This window comes from Cephus cinctus, unplaced genomic scaffold (genome assembly GCF_000341935.2).
Source record: "Cephus cinctus unplaced genomic scaffold, Ccin1 Ccin1_scaffold1843, whole genome shotgun sequence".
In the NCBI taxonomy this organism is placed as follows: domain Eukaryota; kingdom Metazoa; phylum Arthropoda; class Insecta; order Hymenoptera; family Cephidae; genus Cephus; species Cephus cinctus.
The window spans coordinates 231,972-249,412 of NW_014334024.1; the positions used below are offsets into that span (position 1 = coordinate 231,972).

General features: G+C 37.8%; 6 protein-coding genes across 10 annotated transcripts; 4 read left to right on the top strand and 2 right to left on the bottom strand.

Annotated features, from left to right (window-relative positions):
• The first annotated feature begins 46 nt into the window (after window positions 1-46).
• Window positions 47-4,859, top strand: LOC107273749 (zinc finger CCCH domain-containing protein 13). The gene is made up of 7 exons (XM_015752248.2): window positions 47-491; window positions 555-630; window positions 720-1,123; window positions 1,221-3,402; window positions 3,483-3,620; window positions 3,708-4,273; window positions 4,349-4,859. Exons 1-7 carry the CDS (start codon window positions 310-312, stop codon window positions 4,449-4,451), a joined length of 3,651 nt encoding a protein of 1,216 aa, XP_015607734.1. The 5' UTR covers window positions 47-309; the 3' UTR covers window positions 4,452-4,859.
• LOC107273754 (protein msta-like) lies at window positions 4,236-11,420 on the bottom strand. 3 transcript variants are annotated; one of them, XM_015752255.2, is made up of 8 exons: window positions 6,707-7,002; window positions 6,470-6,531; window positions 5,915-6,398; window positions 5,472-5,855; window positions 5,273-5,407; window positions 5,018-5,204; window positions 4,682-4,958; window positions 4,236-4,443 (listed from the first exon to the last, which is right to left on the bottom strand). In XM_015752255.2, exons 3-7 carry the CDS (start codon window positions 6,395-6,397, stop codon window positions 4,687-4,689), a joined length of 1,461 nt encoding a protein of 486 aa, XP_015607741.1. In that variant the 5' UTR covers window position 6,398; window positions 6,470-6,531; window positions 6,707-7,002; the 3' UTR covers window positions 4,236-4,443; window positions 4,682-4,686. The 3 variants fall into 3 exon arrangements, with proteins under 3 accessions (XP_015607741.1, XP_024946859.1, XP_015607742.1); XM_025091091.1 differs by lacking the exons at window positions 6,470-6,531; window positions 6,707-7,002 and adding an exon at window positions 11,305-11,420; XM_015752256.2 differs by lacking the exon at window positions 6,707-7,002 and adding an exon at window positions 11,305-11,323 and having other exon boundaries at window positions 5,915-6,531.
• On the top strand, window positions 7,388-11,804 carry LOC107273750 (protein eyes shut). Its single transcript, XM_015752249.2, has 12 exons — window positions 7,388-7,553; window positions 7,623-7,771; window positions 7,855-7,965; window positions 8,026-8,133; window positions 8,202-8,315; window positions 8,381-9,666; window positions 9,743-10,053; window positions 10,127-10,489; window positions 10,571-10,707; window positions 10,767-11,012; window positions 11,088-11,264; window positions 11,320-11,804. Exons 1-12 carry the CDS (start codon window positions 7,423-7,425, stop codon window positions 11,628-11,630), a joined length of 3,444 nt encoding a protein of 1,147 aa, XP_015607735.1. The 5' UTR covers window positions 7,388-7,422; the 3' UTR covers window positions 11,631-11,804.
• LOC107273762 (ATP synthase mitochondrial F1 complex assembly factor 2) lies at window positions 11,672-14,710 on the bottom strand. Of its 2 annotated transcripts, none has more exons than XM_015752267.2 (7): window positions 14,582-14,710; window positions 12,900-13,084; window positions 12,604-12,797; window positions 12,419-12,529; window positions 12,165-12,345; window positions 11,923-12,038; window positions 11,672-11,861 (listed from the first exon to the last, which is right to left on the bottom strand). In XM_015752267.2, the coding sequence occupies exons 2-7, from the start codon at window positions 12,955-12,957 to the stop codon at window positions 11,709-11,711; spliced, it is 813 nt and encodes a 270-aa protein (XP_015607753.1). In that variant the 5' UTR covers window positions 12,958-13,084; window positions 14,582-14,710; the 3' UTR covers window positions 11,672-11,708. The 2 variants fall into 2 exon arrangements, with proteins under 2 accessions (XP_015607753.1, XP_024946870.1); XM_025091102.1 differs by having other exon boundaries at window positions 12,604-12,811.
• Window positions 13,165-14,589, top strand: LOC107273767 (thioredoxin reductase-like selenoprotein T homolog CG3887). Its single transcript, XM_015752273.2, has 4 exons — window positions 13,165-13,440; window positions 13,618-13,747; window positions 13,824-14,019; window positions 14,091-14,589. The coding sequence occupies exons 1-4, from the start codon at window positions 13,298-13,300 to the stop codon at window positions 14,213-14,215; spliced, it is 594 nt and encodes a 197-aa protein (XP_015607759.1). The 5' UTR covers window positions 13,165-13,297; the 3' UTR covers window positions 14,216-14,589.
• LOC107273766 (PITH domain-containing protein GA19395) lies at window positions 14,687-17,344 on the top strand. Of its 2 annotated transcripts, none has more exons than XM_015752271.2 (6): window positions 14,687-14,825; window positions 15,048-15,235; window positions 15,314-15,357; window positions 15,438-15,515; window positions 15,814-15,918; window positions 16,989-17,344. In XM_015752271.2, exons 2-6 carry the CDS (start codon window positions 15,065-15,067, stop codon window positions 17,194-17,196), a joined length of 606 nt encoding a protein of 201 aa, XP_015607757.1. In that variant the 5' UTR covers window positions 14,687-14,825; window positions 15,048-15,064; the 3' UTR covers window positions 17,197-17,344. The 2 variants fall into 2 exon arrangements, with proteins under 2 accessions (XP_015607757.1, XP_015607758.1); XM_015752272.2 differs by having other exon boundaries at window positions 14,697-14,825; window positions 15,051-15,235.
• The last annotated feature ends 97 nt before the right edge of the window (window positions 17,345-17,441 follow it).

Consider the following 17,441-nt stretch of genomic DNA (forward strand, 5'->3'; position numbering starts at 1 on the left):
ACCACTCAGAACCACTAGCTAATAGTTTTTACTTTGAGGATGGGAGATGCGACCATATTGCGGCTTAAGGTGCACTCCTAAGAAGACGGCCATATTTGCTTCGTCAATGCACTTTCTAATCCGGCATAACGTTACGCTTCTTTATTTCCTCAAAGCCTCCGGGGTTGTGTATTAGAATTTCAAGGAATACAGTAGGAAATTTATTTTCATGAATTTTCCGAGTGTTTCTTCATCGTTGTCGAAAGACCATTTTGCATACTGTAGTTATGTGCTTCCACTGTCGAGACACGATCGTTTTATGGTGATAATATGTCAAAGCCAAACATAAGGAAAATAACAGTTGACCCTACGAAATGTAACGCAGACTCTCGACGACCTAGTGTATTTGAGAGATTAGGAACTAAACCGGCTGTTACTCCTGTTCAGAATACTTCGGATTATTGTAGGAATTGGGCTTTGAATGGAAGCTGTTCGTATGGAAAGAACTGCAAGTACGTCGCTCTTTATTAACTCTGAGTTTCGTGTAATAATTATTGTATATTTTATATTTATAGATATGCCAATACTCATACATTAATAAGTCCATCAAAACGAGCCAAAAAGGATAATGCAACGGTTACCACAACTGCGGTGAGCATGATTTAAATTCAGATTGAATCTGTGTTTTAGTGTATGTAGACATTTCGGAGCAACTTTGTTAAGTTTTTTTTGCTATTCAGATTACCGAGGATCCGTTCAAGAGACTCACATCTAAAATCGTGAAGAAGACATCGCACAGTCCTGATCTTGATTTAGAGGAGTGGAATCAAACGGATCTTGAATACGAGGACGAGAAGGTCCTGGAAAGACGACGACAGTTGTTACAACGTGAGCTAGAATTACAAATGAAGAAAGACAAGGAGGTTCATGGGTCTAAGGATAAGACTAAACATAAAAAGAAGGCCATGAGTTCCTCATCTAGTTCTAGAAGTTCAAGTACATCTACAAGTAGCACTACTTCAACCTCTGACGATTCTTCGTCCAGCTCTACCTCTGACTCTCGTAAGAAGGTAAAGAAGGTTAAACCAAAACGGCATCACAGCCCATCATCGGACTACGACGAGGATAAGGAACATAGGAAAAAGTAAGTATAATCACTTTGTACACCATAGAACTTGCAATAAAATTTATGAAATATTCTTATACAAATATTTTGTATGTTCTGTTCATATGTACTACAGGACAAAAGTCAAGAAGCTAGGTACTAAGAGTGACAAGCTTTTAGCTAAGAAAAAGCGTAAAGTTGACGTAGTAACAAAAAAAGATACTGTAATAAAAACGGCGAAGAAAGCGACCTCGTCGTCCGTAAGGAAACACACTGTCGTTACAAGAACAAAATCTCCAGTACCCGTAGTGTCTCGTGCATCTTCCTCTGGGAAAGTTCGCGAAAGAAACCGAAGCGAATCCCCAAAGCCAAAAGTTCGTGAGCCAGAGAAAGACAAACACTACAAGAAGATCCGCGAAGAAGAGGTCGCTTCTGACAGGAAGGAAGTCCCAAAAAGCAAAACTTCAGAAAAGGCTAAGGATCCTGACAAAGTCAAGACTCGCGTGGAAGAGAAGACTAGGGTTGAGGAAAGGTCCAAGAGACGTTCCAAGGAGAGGAGGTCTAGGACACCACCAGTGGACAGATCAAAACATCAACACATCAAGGAAGTTGTAAAGTCCCGTCGAAGTCGCACTCCGGAGAAACCATCAAGATCAAAACGCGATCCTACACCTCCACGTCACCAAGAGAAACCATCTTCCTCGAGATCACGAGAAACCGAGAAGAAGGAACGAGATCCTTACAAATGTGAGCGGAGTAAGGATCGCGAAGAGACCAGAAAGGATCCAGGTAAATCCAGACCAGCGAACCAAGATGAAACCCACAGGAAAAATCCTAGGGAATTAGAAGACAAAATTTATCCTGCAGAAAGAAGTAGACAACGGAGCAAAGAACGTCGTGATAATAAGGATCACAGTGTTCGCGATGAAAGGAGTCATTCGAGACTCGGTAGAGATCGTGAGTCTCAGCGTGACAAGGAACGCGAAGATGTTCAGGAACGTTGCCGGGAACGACAAAGGGAACGTGATCGAGAGAAGGATGCAACAAAGATTAGAGAACGAGAAATTCCACCACTGATGGCTACAGCTGCCATTAATCCTATGGAGAAGAATTCTAGGTACAGGGATAAAGATCGTTTTAAGGATCTAGAAAAACCCGGACGAGATCGCCGAACCGAAAGGGAACGTGAACGTCCGGAGACTAAAATCATGGAAAGAGAGCCTAGGGTTCCTCAAAGAGGATTTGAAGGTCGGTACGATAGATCTGCAGACAAGGATATACCCTCGCACAAACCGATCGACAGGGAACGGACTGAGAGATTCCCAAGGGAACGATCTCTGGACAGAAACATCGTCGAGAAAAACGTTCCACAACCTCCACCGCCGCAGAGAGATCATCTCTTAGAGAGAGATGCTATGTATGACAGAGATAGACACAGGAGATTCAACGCCAGATTCGACAGAGGACATCCTCCGGATCATGAACGTAAGGAACAAGGACACGTTCCTACCTTGAAGCTAGATCGTTTACAGGATCGTCGTGACAGTCCTAGGAGGAGTTTGGAAATAGAGAGAACATTTGACAGAGGTTATCCTAGACTCGAGCACTGGGACGATCAAGAGGATTCTGGAGCTCGACTAGAATATCGAGATCATCACGAGGAAGATAGAAGGAAACCGGTGGAACCAAGACGGTACGATAGTCCCTTCGATGAACGTCGTGGTCGGGACGACCGCCCCCAGAGGTACCCAGTGCAAAATGACAGACCTTTTGAAGAGATTCATCATCCTCTTTACCCCGAGAAACTGCGCCCTGGTACCATTCGCGACGAGAGTAGTAATGATAATTGGGAAATGCATCGCGACATTGAGCATCCTCCTAGAGAACGAGGTTACCCTGACTGGGAGGAACGGGAATGGCGTGCTAGACATTCCATATGGGACAGGGAGAGTCTTCCTAGGTCAGAAGCTCATGATGAGGAATGGTCGGCACGATTTGACAGTCCAATGCCTGATTGGAAACTTAACGAACCCAGGAAGTGGGAGAATCAACCTGTGCATCTTCGTGGACTCTATAGGAATGATAGGATCAAAGAACTCGACTTGGGTGAACCTTCCCATGGAAAGAGACGTCCTTACAATACTCCAGAATTAAGAGATGAGTGTTCTGCACATGGTTCTAAACAGGGATCACTTCATGGAAGCATGAAAGAGGAACCAATAAATAAGAAACTTATGGAACTTGCTGAAGGGAGGTTGCGAAGAAGCAGAGAAAAATCTGCTGACAGTTTTCAGAAGAGAGCGACCCAGAATGAAAAGGTATAACATAATTTTACTTTATAAGTTATATAATATTTATCTGTAATATAATTATATAATTGACACTATTTAACTCTCAGTCAGAACCAAAGGAACCTGCTGTACAACCTGAACCTAAACGTCCTTGCGTAGAAGAATCCTTGCAGACTTTACACACAGAAAGTGACCTGAGTGATATAAGTGATGATCCTGATGACATTCTCGACATGGAAGATGAGGTAAGAATCATGAAATAACAAAATCGAAATACTTTGTCCAGGTTCTTACGAGTCAGAGTATAAGGATGGTTTTTCTTAATTCGTCAGGAAGTCGATTCTGGTAAAGCACAGTCTCCTAAGAAAACTACAGAAGCAGCCGTGGAATCTCAACCCACACAAAATCCAGAAGCCGCACAATCGTCTCCGAAGGAACCCATCGAGGAGACTGTAGTACCCAAAGAAAAGGAAGTAGTCCCGACGGAACCGATGGACTTCAGGACTGTAGAGGATGACAATATGGAGACAATGGATTTCGAAGAAATATCCGATGGAGAACTCGAGGAAGACATTAAAACGAGTGGCAAGGGTCTGGGCGATGCACTAGGAGTTGATTGGGAAAGTCTTGTAAAGGAATCTCAACCGCGAGCCAGGGTGGCATGTTCAAGCCAGGAAACTGCTCAGGGTCGTTGGCAATGCAAAGCCATTTTTCAACGGATTGGTTTTTCGGCAAAATATGCCGGTCCCGAACTCACGGAGATTCTGTCCAAGAAGTATGGGGATCATCCTGACAAGTTCCTCATGGATGACGTTCCCCTACTTCATTCTGCACGGGTACGGAAGCGTTTACTCCAGGAGTCGTCGAACAATTTATTAAATGATGATTTATTATACAGGTAATTCTTACATTATTCCACTATAAAAAATTGTAAAATTAAATACAATCTAATCGAAAACTCTCCATTTTGTAGATATAACGAAGAAGAGGGCGATGAAGAGGAGGACGAGGAAATCCTAAAGCCTTGCTCGTCTATGTACGATGAGGTTAAAGTGTTATTGCAGCAATCTGCGTAATGTACAGTAATAGATTCATTAATATTACGCTATATATATGTAAGAATATTGACAAGAACTTTAATGTAGCTTTTGTTTCGTTCAAGAATATTTGTACTATACTTAAATTGCATTAAGTAGCAGTACTTCGGCTAGTTTACGTATATACATATATAGATATATATATATATATATATTTGCACATACTAAAATGCAATTTCTACTGGTAGGGATAAAGTTTTTATAATCACCCATTTCAAAACGATGATAAGCTTTGACAATTTGCCTCATAATCGTTCGGGACTGTAAGATCATTCTGCAGAATTTCTATAGATTTCCTCAGGATGCTTTTATACTTTTCCGGGATCCTGCTAGCCATTGATCTCTTATGTATTTCTAAGTTAGTACAATACAGTTCGTAGAGTATGAGACCTTTTTTCTTACAATCGCCACAGCCCAGAATATCTAAAGTATGTATAAGATCCTTGCAATATTCCCTTTTGATTTCAAGTTCCTGATCTGTGAGATCTGAAAAAAACAATTTTAATTAATATTCTACTAAGTAATTGTATATGCATCAGTTATACCTTTCCAAGAAATATTGTCCGTTCGACCAAAGTAAGAGACTATAGTGAATTTAAGATCTATCACGACGTAATTCATTTTGGGGACCAGGACTGGCAATTCTTTCAAAAGGAATCGAAGAATTCTTCGTGGACTCCGTTTAGTGATATCTTGGATGATACTTGCAAGAGCTGAATGAATGGATTTTATCTACAGAAAGAAAGAATTAAAGTGAAAAGAATTTGTTTAAGATTTTCTCTTTTTATTTTTAATGTCACCTGTCTGTTCGTCATCGAAAGTCCACATTCTCTACACGTCCAAGCAGTGGTCATATTCAAAGAATCATCAGGAAGTAAAATCCCCGAACATTCTTGATTCGCACACTTCAGAGCACCCAGCAATGATCCAAATTCCTGAAGAAGATTGTGCACAGTTTAATTATCAAACTTGGATCGTCCAGTAACAATGATGAAGTACCAGAGGATCGGAGCATCTTTGACAAGAACAAAGAAAGTGTTTAGTCTCAACCAGAAGCTGTCTTCGAATCGTAGTGTCCCACAATAATTCTGTATAAGTCATCGTGAGTTCTTCGCCCTGATCTATGGGACGCGCAGCGCTGACGAAGAGTTTCTGTGAGTTGTCGAAATGATGTCTGGTATTAGGAACGCAGGAATGATTCTGCATCGCTCCCATCGGATAAAGACCACGAAGACTCGTCATTGAGAACTTCTCCTTGGAATCATTAGCCACCAAGACGGCTGTTTCAAAGGAATTTGTATCACAAGATCCACAGACTCTTCTCATAAAAGCCTCATCTTCAGAGCTTATCGTATTCCGTACGTTCTTTATCAGCAAGTCGACCTGGGGATAAAATTTTATACTTATTGGTCTATTGTATCTCTAGGTTACCCGGACCTCACCTCCATACCATGTCGAGGGCCTTCGTGGCACTCAAGAGCATACACCAGGTCTTTTTGTTCTTGGGGAAGGGACAGTGCTCGGATTGGAAGTACAGCCTGAAGAATATCAGAGGACCACATAGACCCACAAGTAGTTCCCCACTTCCCCAAGGCAGAACATTCCACGTGGATAGGAGAGTCTTCACATTCCTTAGAACAAACTGGCAACCCGCATTCTCGGTCACAGGGAAAAAGCGGACAGGAACTCTTGTAGCAGCCGACGCACATAGGTAAATACTTGCTATATCTACGTGGACCAACGACCAGAGCAGCATCCACAAAGATCAACTCGCCCTGATCAATCTTCCTCGTAGCGAACATTCCACGACCTCCTAGTGAAGACTTTTTAATTGTCCATGACTGTGACTGCTCATTATTACCAAGTCCATGGAACTCCAGATGCCTATGTAAGAGTCTTTCGACTACCTCTGGTGATAGTGTCATCCTGTGAGATCAAGGGGACCGCTTATAAAGCTTGTTAAATCACTTGGCTCAATTCACAGATAATTAAGTTACGTTAATGAGACTCTTCTAACTCCTCCGTCTGTAGTGATCCAGTTTTAAAATAGAGAGCACACCTATAATGTATAAGACATTAGATTGAAAGTAGTATGCTAAATCGGGAGTAGTATCTAAACACTAATTACAGTTACTACGATTAAGGTATAAAGAAGTACAGCAGAAACGCATTAAAATAATTATTAAAATATATATAAACAAATTTCTATATGAAAAAGTTTTTACTGTAATTACTTTAAAATGAAATAGTATACTTCTCCATATACTAAATGCTCGTACTGCAATAATTTTGTGGTTGCAAGACATAAAGAAAGAGGTACGAAAATGTATTTAGAACGTCAGAGTTAGACGCTTGGTTTCAGTTTACGTTGTGACACCGTCATCTGAAATATATAGTATTCTAAAATTATTCACGGCACCTCGTACGCAACTAAAACGACTCATGACAAAAGCCCTGAGACTATCTAGAGTTGGGCAGGTCTATACAAATTAATTTAACACGTATCAGCTAATTAATTCCCACGCCTGTGATGGATACAATCAATGTGTACCCCTATTTGATCAATAATGGAATAATAAGATCAATTTCTTATGTTTTATATTGATCATAGAATACTCAGGCATACTACAATTTAGTTCTTTGAACAGTCATTTACTCAATGAGATTTGATAATCGATTAAATAACTTTCTATCAAGCATTTAATAATCCCTAATGGAATTAGATATTTATTGAGAAATCTAAAAAGTATTTGGACTCTTCTAGTTTTCTGTAGCTGTTACCATCGAGCTCTTTTTTACGCAGGCGTCTTCTTAGCAGTCTTTGTGTTGTTTGTATGTTGCTATGGGTACTGTTAAAAGGGTTCAAGAAAAGTAGTTGAGACGTGGCATGTACATAAGAAAGGGTGCATTTAAGAGACATCGACAGGTGTTTTTCGTAGAATTTTAAAATATGACTAGATATTATCTTGTACGTCGAATTTCTCTTATTGTCCTGACGGCCTTGACTCTGGCCATCTCTTCCGGTTTACGTTGCAGTAACGAACCGTGCATGTACGGCATTTGTTTGGATGATACGAACAGGTACGAATCGATGATAAGAGCATTGTTGTTTTTCTTTTAATTCATAAGTAATTTATGCTATTCTTTTAGTTCTTATTCCTGTTACTGTATCGATGGATATACTGGAATCAATTGTGACATCAATTGGGACGATTGCTGGTCCAATCCTTGCTTGAACGGTGGCACATGTAACGATGCAGTCGCTACGTACAATTGTAGCTGTGCCGATGGTTTTGTAGGTCAGGAAATACGTAAAGATGTACAATAAATATTGATATGATTATTTGTAATTAATGGATTTTCTTATCTCTTGTTTTTATAGGAGTCAATTGCGAGCAACGTTTTAGCGAGTGTTTGAATCAGCCTTGTCTCAATAATGGAACTTGTTTGGATTACAATGGTTTTGTGTGCCAATGTCCTGAAGGATATTCAGGTAACGAGTTTATAATGATTTACTTATTACAGAATGTAATTATCTTTAATTTTTATACAGGCGATTACTGCGAGATCGATGCGTCTGTGTGCAATAATACAATTTGTAAAAATTTTGGAGAATGCATTGAGGGTCCTGGATTCTTATTCACTTGTCGTTGTACCGAAGGTCTTCTTTTAATTTACGGCTAATCTTTAAGTATTATATAATTAATACAATTATTTTGGAATATACAGGATGGACAGGAGAACTGTGCGAAGAGGACGTGAACGAATGCGAAAATTTTCCCTGCCAAAATGGTGGACTGTGCCTTAATATTCCAGCCAGTTACACGTGTGCCTGTTTATTCGGTATAATTACTGTTTTTGGTATTAACAAATAATTGGTGTAATAAATAATATTATCTTACATTAAGGATTTACTGGGAAGGATTGCGACAAGACTATTGTGCTCTGCGAATCGAACCCGTGCCAAAACGATGCCGTTTGCCTCCTGGAGGACTCTCAACCTGTCTGCTACTGTGTTCCTGACTATCATGGATCTCTCTGTGAACTGCGTTATAACGATTGCGAATCAAAATTTGCACAATGTGAAAATGGAGGTACCTGTATTGATGGGATCAACAATTTTACCTGTGCTTGTCCAGTGCCTTATACTGGAGACATGTGCGACCGCTATAATCCCTATGCGTATTCCTCGACAACCCAGGAAGTGTTTATTACAACTAAATCATCTTCGACGAGCGGGACCACTGATTTTCAAGAATTTCAAACTACGACAGGTCTGGAATTTCCTAGTACAGAACCTACTGTGTTCACTGTAACAAAGGATGGTGTTTCACTAACTAGTGCAGTCTCAGTTACGGATTTTACAATTTCTGAGAGGAACGCGACGAGAGTCACAGAAGCATCTACGGAGACTAGTGAGAAACCAGTGTTGACTAACTTTACTATTAAGCCTGAGGATTATGCTCCTGGTGGAAAAAGTAGCACCGATGTGACAAGAAGTAGTTATGACAGTACAAAGAATATTATCAATGATACGGAGAGTACAATTACCAGTACCAAGGCTGTTAGTGTGGATACGACAGAAAGTACAAAGAAAACTACAAATACAAGTTCTACAAGTGAAATTTACACTGCCTTTTTTCCTACGATTATTTCCTTTACTGAATCAACTGTCACTACAGATTTTGATAGAGATAATACTACTGCTGTAATTAGACCTACAATGCTTCCTGAGGACACTATGGGAACGTCTACCATGAAAACGGAAGATAGATCTACTGTTAAGGATTTTATTACTGTTTTTACGGAGACGACTTTATACGACGGTACCAAGAGGATTTCGGATACAGATATGAGCGAATCTACAATTGTAATGAGTGAAAAAACTCCTGAAATAACAACGCATGGAATTACGCAGTTTTTCACTGAGGCGCCTTCTGCTGTGGTAACTTCTAAAACAAGAACAGAAATTCCGAGTACCGAGCCACATATAATCACTTCCAATGTTACTGAGAGAACTACTAGTGCATTTGTGACGACCACAGATAAATTATATTCTTTGACCAGTGATGTAATGACCAGTGCTAGTGAAACTGTGGAAGCTGAAACAACTACAGAAAAGCGTGTCACAATTTACAACTGTACACGGCAACAATGTTTCAACATATCACTCTGTATAAATGACTCCACCGAGGTAAGGAAAGCGGTAATTTATAATTTGAGAAATGTCATTACAAGTTTATATCAATTAAAAATGTTTTGGCAAACAGTGTGACTGCAGTTATCAAGATAATTGCCGGACTATGCCAAGTATAACCAATGCTGCATTCAACGGCAAATCTTTTGTAAGACAACAATTTCTAGTAGATGGTAATGGTTCGCTTAAGATATTTGCCAGACTGAAAACTCTATCTAAAAGTGGAATCCTGGTGCACGCCTTTTTCGATGACGATAGATATATTCTATTGTATATGCAATCTGGACAATTAAAGTTTCAATTCTCTTGTGGTCTTCAGACTATGCTTCTTGGAGAAATTGATTCTCCAATAAATAATGGATACGACGTTGATCTGGAGATGAGGTATGTCGTGGATTATATAAAGATTAAGTGTATGAAAAAATCTTTTAACGTTCTATACAAATTCTTGTGACAGGTTTCAATATATTATGGATATCAAAGGAGATAAATGTTCAGCAAGGCTACTAGTAAATAATACTGTTGCTATGAGTGGCGAACAAATTGTTTCGTTTCAAGAGAATATTCCACATCAAGGAATGTTACACCTTGGTGGGATTCCTTTGGCTTTCTCTCATTACTTTCCACATATTGCTCTTGGATTTGTCGGCTGTATGAGTCAATTAAAAGTGAATGATATTCAAAAACATTTTATGTACGACTCTGTGGAGACGTATCAATTGGAGGAATGTACTTCATTTTTGTGCTTGACAAGTCCTTGTAGAAATTTTGGAGCTTGCAAAGAAGTCAATGGCAAAATCAAATGTAAATGCATTGCCGGGTGCGTAAGATGAATCAATTGAGATCAATTTTACTTTCAAAAAAACTATTCCAATTATAAAAATCAATATATATCTTGTAGATACACTGGAGAAATGTGTGAGAAATCTGTATGCGATGATAACCCATGTCAACTAGGAGCAACCTGTATAAGTTCACCAGGAACAGGATTCCTGTGCGTCTGTCCCTTGGGAACACATGGCCTTCTCTGCGAAGAAGGTAAAATTCTATATAATTTGAAAAAAAGAATTGGATCAAAAATTCTGTTCCATTTTCAGACATCGTAATAGTACAACCTTCATTCTCGGTTTTCGTACCTGGCTTTTCATCTTATGTGGCCTATGGACTCACCGGTTCCATAAAAGACAGTATGGAATTAAAGATGCGCCTTATACCACAGTCCATCGAACAAATATCCCTGTTAGCTTTTATGGGTCAAACAGGTTCTCACAAAGAGTTAACAGATCATTTATCATTAACTTATGTTCGAGGATATATTATGCTCACTTGGGATCTAGGATCAGGTAAAACAAAAACAAAAGGAGCATTGATAATTCTACCTATTTTCGCTTATCAATATAATTATTTATGAACCGCAGGTGTAAGACGAATATTCACAAACAGTCCATTGACTGCAAAGGTACACAGACCACACACTGTTCGTATAGGAAGACGTGGTAGAGACGCTTGGCTCTCTGTAGATGGTTTAGAAAACGTAACAGGTCAATCAGCTGGTACGATGACCAGACTAGATGTTTCTCCAATATTGTATATCGGTGAGTCTTATGAAACATTGTATGAGTCAGTATTACTTACAAAATCACAAATCAGGTGGACACAAGTCAAGGAACTTTGACACACTGCCTCATGATTTGCCACTGCACACCGGTTTCTCTGGCTGCATATTCGACATAGAACTCCGCCTGGAAAATTCTCTGGTTCCTGTGAGTAAGACCAGTCCTGCAACGGGACGTGGAGTTGGAGAATGTCACAGGAACGAGTGTACTCATCGTTCATGTAAAAATGGCGGAGTTTGTCTCAATCATGGACCCACGTACAGCTGTGTCTGTATGAAGGATTGGGAAGGTCCTGACTGTTCCGTACCAGCCAAGATGTGTTCACCCAGTGATGAAGAGTATTGAGGAATTATTAATGAATAAATAGAATTAATAGAAAAGTTAAGTTAGAATAGAATGACGTTTTTTTAATTGAATTATTTATTAATTGGCTACGATCGAAGAGCTGTTGCTCTTCGGCTGACTAGTTGAAGAACTTGAATTTAAATGGATAAAAAGAATTGCTGCCGCGAGACGCCCTTGCAAATCGTGTTTGCTCAGATCGTGCGACCACTCTACGTTTCCCCAGTGTGATATCTGCATTGGGAAGATTTTGTTTAGATGATAGATTATAAAATAACGTTTGTTAATTATTCACCTGATACTCCTCCTCTAGTCTGGACAGTCTCACGGCTTCCTCAATGCCGATGACACGTTCGACTGCTGCCAAAGGGAGAATTACTGACTTTAACGTGTCCACTGCATACATAAAACCTGTAGGGAATCAGTTCCATTTTCTTTTACTTGTAAAATAGATACATGTGTAACTGATAATTTTAAATAAACTATACATGTTTTTCATTTATTCAATATGCCAGACATTATTTTATTATAACTTACCCTGAACAGCCTCGAAATTGTAAGATGATAGATGTCTTGTCAAAACAGCTTTAGTCTGAAGCGGAACAACTGGTGCCTCTATACTGTTTGTTTTAACAATATCTATTTCATATTGATCGCAAAACCACTGAATTAGTGGATCCCACTTTTCCATTTGTAATTTTGTGAGTTCTTCGGCATCCTAGAATTTTTATGATAAAAACTAAGTGAAACTGTAATGTTAATTCTATCCTCATAAAATATAATTTACGTACAGCACTATGAAAAAGAATAGTATCAGTTTCCAAGTAATTCACTATATAGTTTACTATGTCCAGCTTATTGTGATTGTGTGGATTGTCTAAAGCGGTGCTACACAATGCAGTCTGTAACCAGAAATACAGTAAGGCTATTGTCTACATTTTTCCACGGTTCCTTAATAAAGATATTATCACCTTACCAAATGCATATTGCCTCTATTAATAATATCCCCTTGACTCTCCCATTCTGTAGCCACAGCCAATGCCAAAGGTTTACTATTCACTTCAAATATCTGTCCTTTTGGAGTCTTCAATTTTCTCTGATCCAAAGTTATCTCAAATTTTCCACCACTCGACAGAATATTTGTTCTTCGATAAAATCTCTTTACGGTCGCTAAAAAGTAATAACTTTCTCAAAGTTAGGAGGTTATATAAAATAGATTACAATTCAAATAAATACTCAAATTGAATTAAATAATAAAGAAAACGATATTACCCATATTCCGAAATATAATAGAACATGGCACAAAACCCCGACATTTTGAAGCAAGCATTGTGTTGGCTTATTTCATTCAATTTTTCACTAAAGATATCTTTGCCTTCGTCCAAGATCAATCCACTAAGTATTTTTTCCCGCGGTTATTTTTAAAATTAGGTATTCGTAAATATAACAAAATTGATCTGGAAGTATAAATCATTTCCGGTCTCGTGATATCGTACCAATCGTCCTAGGAAAATAATTTAAAAAAAGGGAAAGCAAACTTTGGCTATGGCAGGCCTGCGATTGAATCAGCAGGTTGTAATTTTATCAAGGAAACCAGAGAACGCAATATTCAAGAAGACAAATCATAATAATTAAAATACAGTCGATGAGTATTTATGAAATAGCCGAAGATGCGTGTATTTACTCTAAGCCTTTGCTTATTTGTTCTACTGTGTGCCCTGACGTGCAAAGTTAATGCTATTGAAAAAGTGAAAGAAGCTCCCTTAACCAAACTTGGTGCACAGGCAGGACCAACTTTAAAATTCTTTTACTGGTAATGATTGTTAATTCTCTCAAATTAGAACTGACGCACTTCAGTTTAGTTGTTACTTGATATAAAATTAATAAGGATATTGCACTGACAGAAAACAGCATGTCATTGAACGAAGACAACCACCTTATTATGACACAATGTTAGAAACTTATTGCCATTAATTATTTATTTCCATAGCTATTCCTGTGGATATAGGAAAATGTTCGAGGAATATGTTGGAATACTTAGGCAGAAATATCCAGAATTACAAGTTGTTGGAGAAAACTTCAACCCACCAGGTTACAATATGCTCCTAGCTAGATTTTTGGTAATGATCTTACTTATATACATAAGATACTATAATTTAATTAGCGTAGTAAGACTCTTTAATATTTCCTTGTCAGTTTGCAGCTAAGATAATCATCATAGTATTAATACTAAGTGGAATAAATATATCAGAATGGATTGGACAACCTACACCATCTTGGTGGCAATGGTGCATGGCAAATCGAATCTTTGCCTGTTTAATGCTTTTTGTTTTGAGTAATGCTATCGAAGGAATGCTTGTTGCATCAGGAGCATTTGAGATTCATTTCAATGGTATAGACGTTTGCTACCATATATCTTTTGCATCATTGTAAATTTATACTTAACATATTTGATATTTACAGATGTACCTGTTTGGTCCAAGCTGGAAACAGGAAGAGTTCCACAGCCACCTGAACTGTTTCAGATAATTGATAATCACATAAGATTCCAGAAATTGGATACTGACAATATTGATTTCAATAAATAATGAATAATTATACACTGATTTAAATGCTCTAATGAAGATGATACGTAACTCACATCTACGTAATTATAACAGATAAGAAACAACGGGAAATACATTGTGAGCACATGTAATTATTCAACTACAACGTCTCAACTCTCACACTGTGATTTCTGTTGTATAATTTGGTACATTTCTGTTACGATTTTAATTTAATGTACACAAGGCATGTGAATTTTTGTTCGGCTACATTGCAGTTTGAAACGACGCGGGAATCGTACGTGCCACAGGGGCCTGTACCGAGATTTCGTATTAATGATAGACTGTAAATCACCACTTTCGACTGTATAATGTACGGTAGATTTAAGAAATGAAATAAATTTGAAATACCTATTAAATCGATGACTTAATTTCTGTCCTTTTAAATTTTAGTCATTAGGTATTCTCCAACCTTTGCATTCAAATATGAAAATCCACAAAAAATGGAGGCTTGCCAGTTGTGTCAAGCGGCGCAACCGGCAGATTGCGATAGATGGCATAACCTTTAAATGAGTCTAGAATTTTCTTGAATTTTCTAAATATTTCATTGAGATTGGACTTCTGGGTGATTCAGTCAGTGACTATAAATACTGAGGTATGGGAAAAATATAAATATTCAATTTTCGCTTCATAGTTGCTTTGAAAATAACAATCGAAAATTTTCGTAATCAAAACGTCATGTAAAATGTCAGTCAACGTTTAGGCTTCAAAATTTATTATTACATATGTATTAAAGATTGAACGCTGGAAATGCAGTATTTCATGTTCTTATAAATATTTCTAGAGAATTAATAAGTCTATCAATTGTTTTTTATAGTAGTATAATACAAAAGCATGGATCATCAGTGTAACTGTGGCAACACACATAACGAAGGTGAACTAGGTGTACAGTATAATTTATATACAAAAATAGACATGAACAATGTGGAGTGCCTTAACGAGTATGAAGAAGGTTCCGGAGTAACAGTTTTTAAACCCTGGGAAGATCGCTTAAACCATGATAAGGTAATTTAAAGGAGTCAATCAAAATAATACTTTTCTGTATGAGCATTCACACGATTTCACACTTTTGTTCCTCCACAGTATGTTGAAAGCGATGTAGATGATGAACTTCTCTTCAATATCCCGTAAGGACATTAATTATGATGAATATATCCAAGCAATTTCATATATGAAACAGAAAACTATATTGTTTCCCTATTTTCAGGTTCACTGGTAATGTCAAACTTAAAGGCCTCATCATCATCGGTGGGTCAGATGATTCATATCCCTTGAAAGTGAAATTGTAAATATACTTTCCATACAGACATACTATTTTAGTCAAGTCGTTCAAAAAGAGTAGATAGATCAAAAAGAGATCAAAAAGAGTTAGACACTTGCAATTGAGTGATACTTTTTAAGACACAATATATGACCGAACGTACACGTGCTTTCATATTTCAGTGTACGGTGCCAAAACCAATATAACATATAAAGTTGGCAATGTATCCACCCACGCTAGAATGAACAATTTTACGACTAAAGCATCACAGATATTCCCACGAGTATTTGGTGCCAAAATTATTTTAAGTTGAATTTTCTAGGTTCAAAAATCGACCGCATATGACCTTCGATAACGTCGCCACAGAACCTGAACAAGAATTTGAGTTGTGCAAAGACGATCACGGTTTCCACGAATATCCTATTAAGTGAGTCATAAAGCTAATTGAACAAAAATAATGAATACATAATCCTTTAATCCTCCAACGTGGAGTAATATCGTTATTAACCAAGTAAACATCTATCGGAAATATCTTATCGAGTTCTTCAAGTATCTCTGTATCAATTACCAAATCTTGCACCATTAATTATTCTCGATACACATTCATCATTTCAGATAGCATATCATATTAATATAACATCCTCTCAAATAGATCCCGTCAACGATAAATAAACGTTGATATGTACAAAATTCAATGATGTCACAATACAAAGTTTAACATAAACTTTGAGACAATCGATGCCAAAATTACGACTTTACTAACATCAAAAGATTTAGCCTACAGTTTGTAAAAGTCAATGCAAATTCCACTCAACTTTAAATGATTTTTCATAGCTTCAACTTTTTTTTTAATCAAATCAACTTCCCATATATTTCACAATAAATTGATTTAAAAATCAATGAAAACTGAACAGTATCTTCCCCTCGGAATATATAAAGTCAACAGCAAATTGACCTTAGTCAACGTAAAATATACGTCGGAATCCGCTAAGACTTATCAGACTGTAAACGAACTTTGAATCACAAGGGTAAAATAGCAAAGTCCAATCATCGTGAAACAGATTACATTTAACATAATGCTAGTAAATATACATATATAGAGTCCAATAAAGATTACTTGACCCTGACCAATTATGAAAGCTGATCATCCCCTATTTCACTAATGATAAGACAAGGGTATAAGTCAGTACAATTCACGAGAATGGTCGTAAACAAAACGTGGATGTTTGAGCTTCAAATGATTCCAAAAATCTTAAATAAAAGTGAAAGAACAACATTTCCAATGGATGTTTACAAAGATGATGGATTCTCAAAAATGCGCAGTCACCATTATTAGCCATCAAAAATGGCGTATTTCAATGTAAGATTTGCAAGTCATTCTCGCAGATAGATACCTCAAAATGTATTGATACCAGACAATACTAATATCACGACTCTCAGTTAAACAAATGAAAAACCCCTAAGCTCCACTAACTGTCATCCGTATCTGTACAATAGGATAGTCAAGTTCTCATCGGTGCATCATCTAACGTTACACTTCTCTGGGAATAACGGTGCCGAGAGGACGAGAATAAATTACATTGGATTAAAAGGAGAATGGACACCAGGTCATAGACACGGGATAACGATATGCACGTACGAGTCGCGACCGATGATAAGCGATCACGTGACGGATCTGAACGTAGTGAATCGTGAGATACAATAAGTGGCTCCTGGAACGAGGAATAATAACAAATTTTGTATATCAGAATAAAAGCACTAAAATATTAAAAGATATCCTAACGATAAAATGAGATAGATCCTGAGCCGTTTGTACGTACATATGTACGCTTATAAATAAATCCTAGGACGGATTCGCGTTTGCTTTCTTGCATTCCTAAGAATGTCTAGTGGCGCGCAGAATGTGGAGTAAGAGAAGGAGGGAGAGGGAGAGAGAGAGAAAGAGAGGGA